Source organism: Pundamilia nyererei, unplaced genomic scaffold (genome assembly GCF_000239375.1).
Source record: "Pundamilia nyererei isolate P.nyererei 1_Seehausen unplaced genomic scaffold, PunNye1.0 scaffold00113, whole genome shotgun sequence".
In the NCBI taxonomy this organism is placed as follows: Eukaryota; Metazoa; Chordata; class Actinopteri; order Cichliformes; family Cichlidae; genus Pundamilia; species Pundamilia nyererei.
Window position 1 is genome coordinate 1,139,463 of NW_005187514.1, and position 14,771 is coordinate 1,154,233.

A 14,771-nucleotide genomic window follows, 5' to 3' on the forward strand; every position below is an offset into this window, starting at 1 on the left:
TAATATCTCATTTTAACTTCATTAATAATTCATTGACTCATAAACATGTACGAATTGTGTTTATAAATAAGTTTTAAGTTTTAATTTGTTTTTATAGGTAGCAACAAAAAACAAAACAAACAACAACAACAAAAACCAAACAAAAAACTTTTCTGCTTTCCTGTTGTCACTTTTGGTATAATCCACTTTTGCCGGTCATCAAACTCCCCCGGCGCCTGCCACGACATGGTATCGTCTAATATGGCAGCCTCCATGTTGAAGCGATGTGCGACTGCTGGTGTCAAAGTTAAAAGTTTATCTCCGTCTCTTTCAGGTAGACACATCATGCATTTGGTTAAGACTCAATATAGAGTATGATTTAATTTTAGTTTCATGTTTAACGTCTATTTTTTTTTTTTTACGGTCAATATTTGAATGTTCATAGAGGTGGAGCTAAATGCCCTCAGTTCATGGTAACGTTAGCTAACAACATGAAGCTAAACTAACCGGCATTTGAGTTTTCCTGTCATTTTAAAGCCATGAGCAACTCATTTGCCCAAATATTTGACTGATGTGTGCATTTCTCTTCACAGCCCGACGATGGTTGCTTTCAGCGGCTTACACAGACAGCAAAATGTGGGAGGCGAGAGAGAAAGATCCTCAGAACCTGGGTAAGAGTTAAATCTCCACATTGCACAGTACATAATGAAAAGACAAGCAAACAAAGGGCTTGTCAAGATTTGGATCATTATCCAGGGAAACGTAACATTTTCCACCAAGTCAAGAAGTGTCAAACTAATAAAGCAATAAGACTGACTATAATGCCCTTAATTCCAAATAATTATTAAAGCATTAATAGTTTATTACCTTTAATAAACTGTTTAAAAAACAGATCATAAGCAGCCTGAGACGTGTAAAGAAACCTAAGTGCCACTTCCACTAAACATGGCACTACATTCAGTTTACTGCACTTACAGGTTGTTTTTTTCTGCTTTTGTGTCTTCATTTTAAAACAACAAAATCTTCTCATTTTGGGACTAAAACATACAAGCGCATCTTTAAACAGCATGTCGAAATCTAGAAATACTTTTAACTTGCTCCTGCGCTGGTCCACCAAGAATGCATTTTATTTAATATTTTTCTCTATTTAGCACTTTCCTCTTCCAATCACACACTGGTTGTTATTATTGTTTATTTATTTTTTCGACCCCTACACATTCACACATGCTCACACTCAATCGGGGCAGCTTGAGGTTCAGTATCTTGCCCAAGGTTTCTTCAATGTGAATGGAGGAGTTATGAAGTCAGCCACTGACCTTCCAGTTAGAGTGGGTAGAGTGTGTAGGATACTATCTTCTGTGGCTCAGGAGCAGGTTGGCTTCAATATGGATGGACAGGATTAGAAATGAGTACATCAGAGAGACAACTCCAATCAAGCAGTTTAGAGACTTTGGGTTGGATATGTAAAAAGAGTAGATAGTGAATATATTAGACACATGATGTTGAGGAAGGAGCTGCCAGGCAGGAGAAAAAGTGCAGACCCCAGAGAAGGTTGATGGGTGTAGTGATGGAGGGCAATCAGAGGGTTGGTGTGACAGAGGAGGAAGTTAAGTATAGGGTGAGTAAAGTATAAGTATAGGGTGAGATGAAGGCAGATTATCCATTGTTGTGGCCCCCAAAGGGAACACCAGAAAATTACCCCCCCCCCCCCCCCCCCCCCCCAGTAACCCATAGTTGTACAAATATAGAATATTATTCTAGTACAGTAAATTAGTTTGTCTTGGGAGAATTATTAAAAAAGAGAAAATTTTTTCTGGAAATATTTACACCATTTGCTCATTGCAGAAGTCCAGCATCAAATACTACTGTGTTTACACTTCATCAACACAGGGTGGCAGTGTAGCACTGCAAACTCATAGTGTTACAGACGAAATTTACCTGCTTCACAAAGTGTACATAATTTATACTCGTAGTTTAACAAAGTTTAAATACAATTTAATTAGATATTACCGAAGTTGTGAAAAGTTGTAAATCACCATAATAAAACTCATATATTAAAAAAAAAAAATGTGTCAGCAATTTATTCTACTCTGGAAAGCTTATTCTCTAGTTTATTTTACTATAATTCTGGTATTTTTTTTTAAATCCTTCTTAAACTTGCAGCTGTACTCGCCAACACTATGGACAGGACATATGACAGGAATCTCCCTGTTAGCTCTCTGATTATGTCACGGGTAAGCTGCATCTACATTAAATGGACCATATTTAGTTTTTTTATTTATTTGCTGTAAACTTGATTTTTCATGGCACACTGTTTTCTGTTTCAGTTTGTGGACAACATATCATCCCGGGAAGAAATTGATCAAGCAGAGTACTACCTTTATAAGTAATCAGATATCATTTTTACATCTCCTGCATCTGTGCCAAATGTCTGCTGCTGCTTTTGGTTTTTGTGGTACCAGTCTGTGTGTTTTTGTTGGACTGAACTGTCTGTTTGGTTTGTCTGTTTTGGTTTATATTCAGTCACATGCTCTTCTTTGTTCGGGGCAACTCCAGACCTTTCCTGTTTACTCCTTCCTCTGGAATCTGCACCCATTCTTGTGATGGCAAGATTTAGTGCGTTTCCCAACTGCACTCTAGTTCAGGGCACATTCATTTTCATAATCGGGAAACACTGAACGAGTTTAGATGTGCTTCTGCTGATATATTCATATTCCTATCTCTGATTTCCAGGATAAAGTTGTGGTTCAGCAGCTGAAACTGTTTACCGTATACTTGTCATGTGATTTCCTCTTTTCCTCTTGTTGTTGTGTTTGTATCTATTTCTATTTTAAAGCATGTGAAACAACTTTTTTTCCCCGTAAATTTCTTTAAGGTTTCGTCACAGTCCAAACTGTTGGTACCTGCGAGACTGGACCATTCACGGCTGGATCAGACAGTGTCTAAAACATGGGGCTAGAGATAAGGCCTTGCACACACTTAAAAACAAGGTACACTATAATATTCACTCAGTTTATTCTTTGGGAAATAAACTACGCTGAGAGCACTGTTTGGGCCTTGCATATGAACCTTATCTCAATGATCGAAGAGGAAATCTGATCAAGGCTGTCATCATGAGACAGCACAGACTCATTGTGAAGCACTGAGGCGTGTTTTCAAACCGATCTGACCAGCACAAATAATGTTAAACGGTTAAATGGTTGACATTTTCAGCCCAGCGCTTTTTTTCAGTTCCTGAATGCGTTATAGTATCTGAGCATCCCTGAATTACTCCAGAAACAGATGTCAGGTAGCCAGTGACGCGTTTACAGTGAGGTAAAGGCGATCACCGCTGTAGTTGTTTTGATTGACGGCATACAACTCTGACGCAAGAGCTTTCATTGTCACTAATGCACTGAGAAGCAGTCTTTTTGCTGCATGTGATATACACCTTCATCATTAAATAATGTAGAAAAAAATTGATGTTTTTCCATGATGCCAATATTTTGATATCTCTGTGTGCAGATCCAGTATGGAATATTCCCAGATGACTTCACCTTCAATCTCCTCATGAATTCCTTCATTAAGGATGCAGACTTTAAAAGTAAAACTTAGTTTAAAAATCATTTTTCATTTAACCTTTGGGAAGCATAAGCACCACACAGACTGCAAGGCCAACCCCTTGCAGGTTTCCAAGCACATTCTTGTTTGCTTGAAATGTTCAAATCACCAAAATCTGATTTCAACATTTCTTTCCTTGTTTGTAAAAGACGGGGGTAAAGGGAAGCTTGTTGTTTCTATTTATTTATGTTTTCTATAATAACATTAGACCGTAAATAATTGTCTTGCAGAGCCGCTGTTTCAGTTGAATGTGAAAGTTTTGATTCCATTCGCTAAAAGTGCTTATATGCTGTAAAGTTTCAAAACAGTAGCTCAGATCTGATGTTGCTGAATTACTTTATAGGTTTCGTCTGTTAGTTTCCTTTATTAGTGGTTTACAAATGTCGCTATTGTGACGTAGCTCAACAGCTTACAGCCTTGCCAGATGAACTCTCAATGCCCCATCATGTTTTGTACAACAAGTGATTTGGATTAAAACCGGGTGGGCGCATAGAACTAATTTTGGGTGGTTTTGGATCTTTTGCCATTAAAAGAAAATTACAGTGTCCTTAATTATATACTCATCCACGACACTCCAGTTGATGGTTGGCAAATTCTATGTAAAGGACTATATAGTGAGCTAATGGCCAGCCAAGATTTAACTTGGTTAACAGTGCCTAGAAAAAGAATTTGCACAATAAAACACAACGTATCAAAAATCAGCTAAAAGAATCGATGTCCTGTGAATATGCTGAGTGTAATTAATAAATACTTTGGGGAACTTCATGTTTCAATACATTGCTGTCATACACTTTGCTTTCATTTTGCAAGTTGTATGACACCTTGTTTGTGTCATTTCGCTTTATGCACAGTTTACAATATACTATAGACCACTGGTTTCATGCTCCTTTTTCTGGGATACCAGGATTCTCTGCTATACAGGACATAATCATAGTGCAGATTTGGACACCACTGTAAAATGGTGAACTCACCATATACTGGTAGTTTATCATACAGCTTCTTCTCACTTCCAAGAGTTTATGGTACCGAGTATGTCAGCCTCATCGCGAGCTCCCCCAAGCAACAGCTGGTTTTAGTGTTTAATTTTCCTTTTCCTTTATTTTTTCTCCCATTCTTATATTTTGCTTGTTCTTATGTTATTGTATTGTATTTTGCTCACCCCTGTTGCTTGTGAAGCTTGGACACAAGAATTTCACTCGCATGTGCTGTACCAGTGTACCTGCACATGTGATGTGACAATAAAAGTATTATTTATTTAACAAAAAACTAAGCGCAGTGTAAGTTTTAGATTTCTCCTAGCAACCCAAACAACTCAAACTTATTTTTTTGTAGTTAACTTGTCATGAACATTAACATTTAGCATGCTGAGGCCTGCAGATTCTGAGATGTAGCTCTTGGGTTTCTCTGAGCATTGCACAGTGTTAGCTTGGGGTGAGGCTCCTGGGAAGTTTGGCACCTGTCTTGACGGTTTTTCACAAGTAATTAATCTTTTGTGTGAACTGGCAGAGTTCAGATTGTTTGGAAATGGCCATATAAGCCTTCTCAGATTGATGGACAACAGCAAGTCTTCTCTGAGATCAGTGCTGATGTCTTTTCTGTGTGGCATTCTGTTAACACACATCTGAATGAACTGCCAAATCCTCTTTTTTTTTTCATCTCTAGACCAAAAAATATAGAGGCGGTCACACATATAATCAAATAGTTGTGTGCATTTGATTATGAGTACCTGGCTGCTACTTATCCCCTTAGTTCTTATGTAAGCAGTAAGAGTTTACTCAGTTTTTCACACACAAGCTTGCTCCTATCCAGATTATGAAACTTCTGTAATATAAAAAATGTTTGTCATATAGAGATATTGGGAAATGTTATCTGAGAATGTTTGTTTGTTTTTTATAATTGTTCAGGTGCGTGTTCTGTGGTTGAAGAGGTGATGCTTCAGGAGGCTTTTGATCTTCCCTCCACTCAGATCCTGTCTCTGTATGCTCTGGGCAGTTACCTAGCAACCAGACCACAACTTGCTGTGAGTGAATCAGCAGCTCTGAAGGTGTTTAGGACAGCTGATGACTCTAGAATATTCTTATGACTGGAAATTGCAAAATCAATTTCCTGTGATTCAAAAAGGGGCATCTTAGGGGGTTTCATTCTAAACTTTTATACATTTTTGTAAAAAGAGATGCCCGATGGTAATTAACATGTTGCAGTAGAAGTAATAAAACACTTGTTCTTTGCTGCGATCAGGTGTCAGAAGAACGGGCTCTGGGGGCATCGCTGCTTATCTGTGGACAGAAGCAAGACAACACCATTGGCCTCAGTGCTCAGCTGCTTGGCAATGCTTTCCTCGGTAAGTGCTTGAGTTTCTTTTCTTGCATTATTTTAAGTAATTTTTTTTGCTGTGATTGATAGTTTTGTTTTTTCTCCTGTAGCCTTTCATTATGCCACTTGTCTCATTTGTTTTCCTCCTTCTTCATCATCCAGGCAAGGTAGAAAATTTAAAGGGCATACATGCCGTCTTCAAAGGGATGCCTCTCTTCTGGGGTCGAGGATATCTGGGCAGAGCGCTGGCCATTATGGAGAGAGTGGCTGCTGCTTCTAGTGATGTCAAACTGTCCAAAGATACAGTAAGGGCAAACAAATCGTGCTTCATTTTGTGTGTTTTGTGTTAGGGTTGAACAACAAATTCCATTTTTTCCTGACTGGTGTTTCTTAGTATATTCACAGAAAAGTTTGTGCAGCTTGTTCTGGAAGAGACTTTAAAACCACAGATGATAGAAAGAAGTGAGATGAAGGACACATTGCAGCCTCTTATTGTACAGATTTGTACCTGAGCAGCAAAACATAAGGTGCACAGCTGACACCAACTCATAACTAAAGCAAATCTCCTTTTTTTCAGTTTCTCTGTGCAAGTGGCAAGTTAAGTCCAAAAATACCAAATGCTATTTCCTTTGAGCACAAGGCCCAAAAAAGGAACTGAAATGGACTTGATGAGTTGATGACAACTGATTTAGTTGTTCAGTTGCCTAACCCTTGTACGTATCCTGTCTTACATAAGTATATCCTCAGACTAGAGACGCTTTCCTGCAGTATTGACATGGTGCAACTTCTTTATTTTAAAGATCTTCTTCATTTATACAGTTAATTTCACAATTTAATTGGGTATTAATAGGGCCTGTGCAGTTCAGTTCAGCACATCTAAATTAATTACTGGCGCTTTTCTGGCCCTCATAGAAATTGGGAGCAGAGGATGTGGTGTTTTTATTGTTTTTCTCTGGGAGTTCTGGTTTCTCCCACCTTCAAAAATAAGCTAGGTCCATGCTGATAATGTCATCTGAGGAAACTCTTCTTTTTATGTCAAAGTTGTATCGATCCCTGAATTGGTGTCTGAGCCAGCACTCACCTCATTAAGCGTCTCAGGGTAACGCACAATTTGCAAACATATTTAAATATCAAAATCAGTAATGAGAGAGCAAAAACATTGAACATTGCAACCCCAGATATCCCTGATTATGCCCCATGTGTCTCTGATTAACTTTACAAAAGGTACCAATGATGGCATACATTATTCTTTCATATAGGCAGAAAAATATCAGTAAGACAACTGCTGCGTAATACAACACAAACGTTCTGTGCTCAAGCAAATGCACAATATGCTAGAACTGTTTATAGTTATATAGTTCATAACAAACAACTATCCGAGCCGTACCAGACAGCATTGCTCTTTGTTCTCATTTGGGCGCCTGATATCAGCCCCCTAACTGTGGGTTTGATGTCAAACGGATGTATTTCTTAACGTGTTCATTTGCTGTTGTAAAATGAGCGTGGATTAAACTGCGTGCAGCATTGCAAATAGTCCACAGGCTGCTTATTACTTTCCAGGTAGGCTGCTTGGCACAGACAGCATTGTGTGACACACACGCTGTCATGATTTTGCAATTTTTACATATATGCGCAGGCTGTAGCATCTCTAATCCACTCTCTGCTGTCCAGTTCAATAGTACAGCTTTGTCTGCATCTAATGAGATTTTGAAGAGCCTGGAGCTCTGAGGTTGTCTTTGACAATCACTGCAACAGAAAGTGAACAGCCTGCGTCACACAGCAGCACAGCAATAACGTAGACAGAGAAGATAACGCCATAGGACAGAGAGGAAGTATTACATCTCAATGAAGGTGCTGCTGCCTCAGGTCACAGTTAATCTTACTTCTTCCTAAGATTAAGAGGTGACTTGTCAAGTAAGGTGTATAACCCTGCGTCATTAAATGTCTGGCCTGTTTTCATTCCAGTAAGAGACTTTACTTGCATAATGTAATTTTCAGCAAAAAGACCAGAAAACAGTTGTTTCAGAACATGCTTCATTACAAAATGTTATCTTTCTGCATAAATAACATTAATTTCTGTGATTATTTTTCAGCTGGGATATGTGAATGACTTGCTCCACGACCTGCCTTTGACCTCAGAGTCAGACTCTTCTGGAGAAGAGTCAGGAGGTGAAGAGGACAAGAAAGAAAACACTGTAGATGAAGACGATCAGGCCGAAGCTGCTAAGCTACCCGAGTATGTCAAGAAATTCAAGGTGGGTCTTTGTTTGTACTTAAAGCTCAAATTTGCATCAAATGTAATTATAGGGGCATGCTGGTAAAAACGAGGTTATAACTTAGAAGTCAAGCTGCTGTGAGCAGCATGCTTTGTTTTTTTTAAGGGACAGATTAAAATATAATTCTAAGGCAAGAGGTGGGGCGGAAGTATGTTTTCCCTCCCATTTGTCCATCTTTCAGCAAGATTACACAACAACCACCAAGCTGAAACCTGATGGAAAGGTGTAGCCTAGACAAAGGAAAGACCCATTAAAAATTTGATGTGGATCCAAAAATGCAAAATACCCTGTTGGGTTATAGGATACGCTTTCTGACTGCGCTCTAGTTTAAAAAGTTTCCCCTTTGCAAACAGCATAAGATGGGGTTTTTTTGACTGTCAGAAGTGCTTTTCTCCATTCTGCCTACTGTCTTGTATTACCACTGAACTGATAATAAAATAAAAATAATAAAATTATTATTTTCTACTTATTTTTGAATAAGTGGACTGTTAATTAGGGATTCTTACATTTGTAGTTACGTTGTTGATTCTCTAAACGATAATTTATATATATATATATTTTTCTCTTTAAAATCAAATCAAAGCAAAGCTTCGGTTTGCATTTGTCGTTGCTCACTAAGGTGTAGTGGGCATGTTCTTGAGACCATGCTGAAAACATTTCCTTCCTCATAGAACATTTTCTTCCAAACTTTTCCAGCTGGCATTCTTCTTCTTCTTTCCTGGCTTTGTAGATCCATTAACGTTCCTGAAACATAACTACCACCTGTAGATCAGCGGACCAGTGTAAAAGCCTTAGCTGGGATGTGGATTTTATCAGTTGCGTGCATCAGGGTTTATAATGCTTCCTGGTGCACCTACAGGAGAACAAAGAAAACAGAGTCCAGTTTGCTGTAAAGGGGTGGTCAGAGCTTCTCTTTGCAAATCCAGATGTTGAGCTTTGACTTTCAGTACATTCTGATATCAAATGCTGTAGAATATGTGCACACACATAATTACTATTGGATACATGAAATATCTGCACCTGCCAGTGTTTTTATCAAATACATGAATCTGAATCATTATTGATTTCATTTTCTGCACTATGCATCCTGACATGTGCTGTATGTATCCACATAAAACCAGGTTTAATTTTTCAGTCTTTATTTTCTATTTATTTTAAACTCATAGATGTCAAATTATTGTGTAGTAATGATGCAAATGGATATGCACTTATACCACAATCATAAATGATTGACCTTCTGAATAAAAGTAGGTAGGCTTACAGAGAAACTTTGATCTCAATACATATGGCATTATTGCCACAGGGTAAAGATAAATTTCACTGGCTGACTGGCCAGGTGCCCCCTATAGGCATGTGTGTGGCTGCATCCAGAGGGGGATTTCCCCTCATGGCCAAAATGTTTGCTGGATGAAAATTTGGAACAAAATATCTGCAACTGTTTATTTGACGTATGCGCATCATAAAAAAACAAACTACATTTGGTCATAGATTTAAGGGATATTTCAGACCACGAAGCTAAGATAATATACACTGGAATTATTGGAAAGTCCGGTTGTTCTTGAATGCATCATATCTTGACTGTTTTTCTGTGCATCCATGATTCTCGGTGTGCGTCACATATTGGAAGTGACTTTTCTGGGTCACTGGGTTTCACCCAAGTCATTTAAATGAAGTGATGAGATCATTCCTTTGTGCTTTCAACTTTTTTTGTTGCCCTGCCTCTCCAGGAATTGAGCAGCCAGCTGGAGTCTCAGGGTAAAGTGGAGTCAACCTCTTTCCAGGATTTAGTGACCGCTCTGGCCCAGCAGAACCTGCCTGCTGCCGAGACACCGGACCTCGAGCAGTATGAGAGCCGGGTGCAGGCCTGGGAGGCCGAGAAGAGGCAGCTGATCCAGAGAGAGAAGGAGATGAGGGAAAAGGCTGAGCAGGAGAAACAGGAGCGATTAGCTGCCATGGCTGCAGCTCAGCAGGTGTAGAAACTTTTTACATGGAGCCAACTGTGACTCACTGAACTGTCCGTCGAGTACGTACTTTAAAATGTGTATACTTGTGAGTGTATTATTATCATTGCACCGGATTCTGTCACTTATTACTTTTGTATATATCAGTTATTGTGTTTGTGGCTCTGTTTTTATAGAATAGAGATAATATAAATAGGCTGTCAAAATAAAACACACTTTCAGTTCTATCACATATTTGTATTTCACATTTATTGTTTGTCTGTCGTGGACTATGGGATGATATCATCACTGGAACTTATACTCACATCAATTGTTCAGCCCGATCGTAGGGTGACCTCATGTAAGCAAAAAGATGGAAAAGCTAGGGAAAGATCGTCCCATCACATCCTCCCACTCCTTTTCCTCTTTGCCTGCAGTCGTCTTTGTCACATGTTTGTGTGTTTTCTGTGTGCGCACGTCTGTCAAAAGCATCTTGGGGAGTTTTTTCTCACGGGCCACATTACACAAGATATTTGCTGATAGCAAATCTAGAGAAAAACAAATTATTTGCCTAGAAAGGAATGCAGTTTTGACCAGAAACCTTTCCGTTCACATGAAAAAGCCAATAATGTTGTATAGCTCCTGATAAATGTAAGACCAGACAAAGTGCACATCAGGCTAAATTATTAGGAAACTATCTCCATAAAAGTTCAATGTCAGCTAATACAGAAATATCACTCTAATAGCAACGACACGTTAACTAACAAATGAAGTTTGGACTCTGCACAAAAGATAAGATAATAGATCTTTGGGGGGGAAATGCTGTTGTGGTAGTGCAGATAATGCATTCATTCTACATTATGCTGCAGCTATTCAGTATTCAGAGCACGAGCTTGGGAAACAGCCTGGTATGCAGTCCAGGATGAATGAGCAGCACAAAACGCTGAAACAAGAACCATTGTGATCCCGAGGCACCTCACTAACAGTTCTCAGAGTGGCCCTGCATTCATAGTTGGTGTTTGGTTAATGGTGTTATTGCATAAATTGGACCGCCTAGAGAAATATTAAAGCACGCAGGTGTTGAGTCACACTTTCAGCTCTGGCTCCACTTACTGGTTTATAACTGATTATGAATTAAGACTTTGCGTTCTTAAAAGAAAAGGGTTACTAAATCAAGATTTTACAGTTTTGTGGTGTAAATGTTTGCACCACCTGATGAGGTGAGGGGACTCAGTGGAGATTTATAAACTTAAAGAGGTGGATTCACTGACTTTTTACTTGAATATCTCCTTTTATTTACATTGCACTTGTTATCATTAAGTAGAGTATATTGTATAAAGAGGGGTGGTAGATATACTGAAGAAAGGATGTTGAATGCGGAGATGCAGACCACAGAAAGGGTTCATGATATATACACATGTAGCTCTTGCAGAGTGTTAGCGAATGCAACACAGTGTATATGAACCATCTTCATCAGTCTGACAGTTGGCTTTCATTCCTGCTACGCTTAGACCACCTTGACAGATGAATTTTCGGTCACATTCAAAGTCGCTTAAATCGCCTTTCTTCCTCTCTCTGATGATCGATTTAAACCTCAGCAGAACGTCTTAATATTTGGATAAAGAACTACCTGAATAGGTGCACCTAATAACCTGGCAGTTGAGTGTACACTACAGGAGAAATTCAGCTGATTCTTGGATGCCTGCAGAAATTCGCACAGTGGTGAAAAATGTGCCACTAAAGTGTAATTACCATAAAGAAAAGTGCTAGTGTCCTCCTTCCAGCTTATCAGTGAAGTCTTTCTTCTTTGTACAGTCACAGATTATTTCCACAGATTCAGGCCTTTTTTTCTGTGTGTGATGCTTATCTCACAGCGATAAAGCTGTTGAAAATATATTAGCTCTAATCCTCATTTAAAAAAATAAAAAAAAGGTGGCCATCAGTCATTCTTTGGCAGGTTAAACATTGCTGGTTAACAGCAGTGACAGGAGTATTTACTTTCTCTTTGTCCCAGAAGCCTTTTTCAGGTGTTTGAGCACCGCTGATCAAGTCAAACAGGTGAGATGTCAGGAAGTTTGACATTCACGTCACTGGTTATCCGATGCCCAGAGCCTTTTAAGTGTGTTAAAACACCCATGTCTGTTTTCTTGGAGGAGAGGAGGACGATGGCTAGCTATGATGTCATGGTTTATTTGAGATGTAAATATTAATCTCAAAGAGAAAAGCGTGTGCATTAGACATTATCAGAGCTGGGCTTGGATACAGAGGACTTGCTTCTATTTAAACCTTTTCTTATACAAAGAAACCTCCCATGCCTTTGTTGGTCAGTAAATTTGTAAACAAGTCAACACGTTCTTATTTAATCTTTTAGGTTTAGTACGTGCTATCTCTGAACACCATGTTCTAATTGTATCTACGTTTGGGAGAGTTTTATCTTCCTGCAGATGCATTTTCCTTGTTGCATGTATATTTTGCTCCTTTTATTGATTAAGTTTGATATAAACATCTATAATTCTCCATGGTGGGAGGGCACAGGTTGGTCCTTCTCTTGTAAAGCAGAAAAGATGCAAGATAAGATGGGTTATTATTAAAGACTTCCCACTGAATCTCCAGAGAAAGATGTTTATTAATCTTTCGTTATTCATCAGGGTCACTCACTTCATATTTAACACTTTAAAAAGATAAATGAAAACAAATAATGTTTAATTCATCTGTCCATTTGTTTAGAGGGCATGCATGGCTTTTATGTGTCCTGACGCTGGCGCATTGTTCCTATATTAAACGAATAAATTAAGGTGATGTGCAACGGCAATTAGACATTGGATTTATCTGCTGTCTGATTCATTTGCCTGTTATTTTGACACCGTGAGCTGAAATATATGACCTTTTAAGCCAATTAAAATGCAATCAAAAAAATGTTTTGCTCTCAGCCATTAGCTACAGTTACATGGTAACTTTAAAATAATACTTTCTGACTTTGAACACCGGACTTTGACAGTGTGTAAGTTGGGTCTTAGTTAAACAATGCGAAATTTCCATCTCAGTAAGTAACAATCAGGATTAAGCAAGTGAGCAACGAAGCAGCAACCTTCAGCGTTGCAGTTACTCAAAATGAGACCGGCCTCTAAAGCAAGTCAGTTCCCATAGAGGCTCATGGTTAAATTCCCAGCTTCACAGTAGAAATAAGCACGTTTACAGCGTGTTACGACACACCTGTACAGGTAATACAGTTTTGTATAACCCACCTCTGCAAATCTATTCACTTGGCTTTAATTTGAATCATTAAGATGATAATTTTTTCCTAAAATTGCTTTGAGAGGTTGGGAGTAGGGGATTTTTTAAATTGCTGCTTTAAGGCTTAAATTTATGCATAATTAAAGGCACCCTGCTCCAAGTGATGCGTGGGTGCCCTGTGATCTCGTCCAATGTTTGATTGTGTTTAATTTGTCCAACAAGTAGGCTGTTTTTAGGTTTTAAGACAGCTTTTCACTGCTCAAATTTTGCATCCTGTTTAACAGTCAGACAAGGGTAGGATGATACAACTTGCTAATCAAACTAGCTGCAGGATAGTGCTTACTTTAGTTCTTAACTTCTGATCTTTTGTGTAAACATGGTAACTTCCAGTTTCAAAAGAAGAAAGACCAATGGCTAAAACAGTAAACAAAAGGCTTTAAGACCAGAGTTAATACAGTACTTTATTAAATTAATGCTTAACATTGAAATTTGAAAAGTCATGGATAACGGTAATTATATTTTTGCATAAAAATGCATAATTTCATGCTTGCACATAAAGGAGTAACCATTACAGAAAGATAAGCTGGTTGTAGCTGTTAACTGTGGTACCCATCTTTCATTAGGTGGTAATCTAGTATATTTGTTTGTAATGAATATGCTCTTGCACCTTTGTAAGTAGTCTCAAAATCCAGATTTGAATATCTGGATTTTTATTAAGCTGCTTGAATGGGAAATTTTTTATTTTAAATATCAGATGTAGCTGCACTTGAACTTGTGTTTTCCTTTTATCTGCGTCTAAATTGTTGATGTTTGTGAAAATCGTCATGCGTCCTGTTCAAAGACGCCAATGACATCAGTGCAACGGAAATGATCTAAGTTATTCAGCAATCACGTGACATGACAGGGTAAACACGAGTTGTGTCGTAAAATCATTACAATTACAAATTATAAACCAAATAAAGTCATATTCATTTCTCCACAATAGAGACAAATGATGAATACTTGTTATTTATAAGGACTGTTGTTGCTAGGTATTCCTGTGTCTGATCACAGGCGGCCAAAACATTTAATCAACAAAGCTTTTTAGACTCACATTGACCAAGCAGAGGTGGATGAACCGCGTCTGAGCGTTCAGTGATGACATGACTATTTGGCAAGATGTCTCACAGCTGTCCCACTGAACTGATAAGCATGAAGAAGCGCAGTGGCTACAGCCATGATGTTGAAGCAAAAATAGAAGCAGCGGGATGTTTTGATATGAATCAATCCTCAAATACTGGAAAGAAATCTCACGTGCTCCCACTTCCTGTGACAGGACCATGTGAGGATAGCTGGCAAAAGTTTTCAGCAAACGTTATTCAAAGCCAAATGAAAAAATAGAATAAAATTTAAAAAAATAAAATTGTGTGTGTGTATATATATATATATA

At 38.4% G+C, this 14,771-nt stretch overlaps 1 protein-coding gene across 1 annotated transcript; it reads left to right on the forward strand.

Annotated features, from left to right (window-relative positions):
- The first annotated feature begins 220 nt into the window (after positions 1-220).
- Positions 221-10,359, forward strand: mrps27 (mitochondrial ribosomal protein S27). The gene is made up of 11 exons (XM_005741746.1): positions 221-313; positions 573-650; positions 2,143-2,213; positions 2,307-2,365; positions 2,855-2,969; positions 3,484-3,562; positions 5,484-5,599; positions 5,818-5,920; positions 6,055-6,197; positions 7,986-8,147; positions 9,896-10,359. Exons 1-11 carry the CDS (start codon positions 226-228, stop codon positions 10,142-10,144), a joined length of 1,263 nt encoding a protein of 420 aa, XP_005741803.1. The 5' UTR covers positions 221-225; the 3' UTR covers positions 10,145-10,359.
- The last annotated feature ends 4,412 nt before the right edge of the window (positions 10,360-14,771 follow it).

Excerpts from the sequence above, each read along its gene's own strand:
- mrps27 (XM_005741746.1), top strand. The coding sequence starts at position 226 with ATGGTATCGTCTAATATGGCAGCCTCCATGTTGAAGCGATGTGCGACT. Across the intron at positions 314-572 it reads TTTATCTCCGTCTCTTTCAG|CCCGACGATGGTTGCTTTCA; the intron begins GTAGACACATCA and ends TTCTCTTCACAG. Across the intron at positions 651-2,142 it reads GAAAGATCCTCAGAACCTGG|CTGTACTCGCCAACACTATG; the intron begins GTAAGAGTTAAA and ends TTAAACTTGCAG.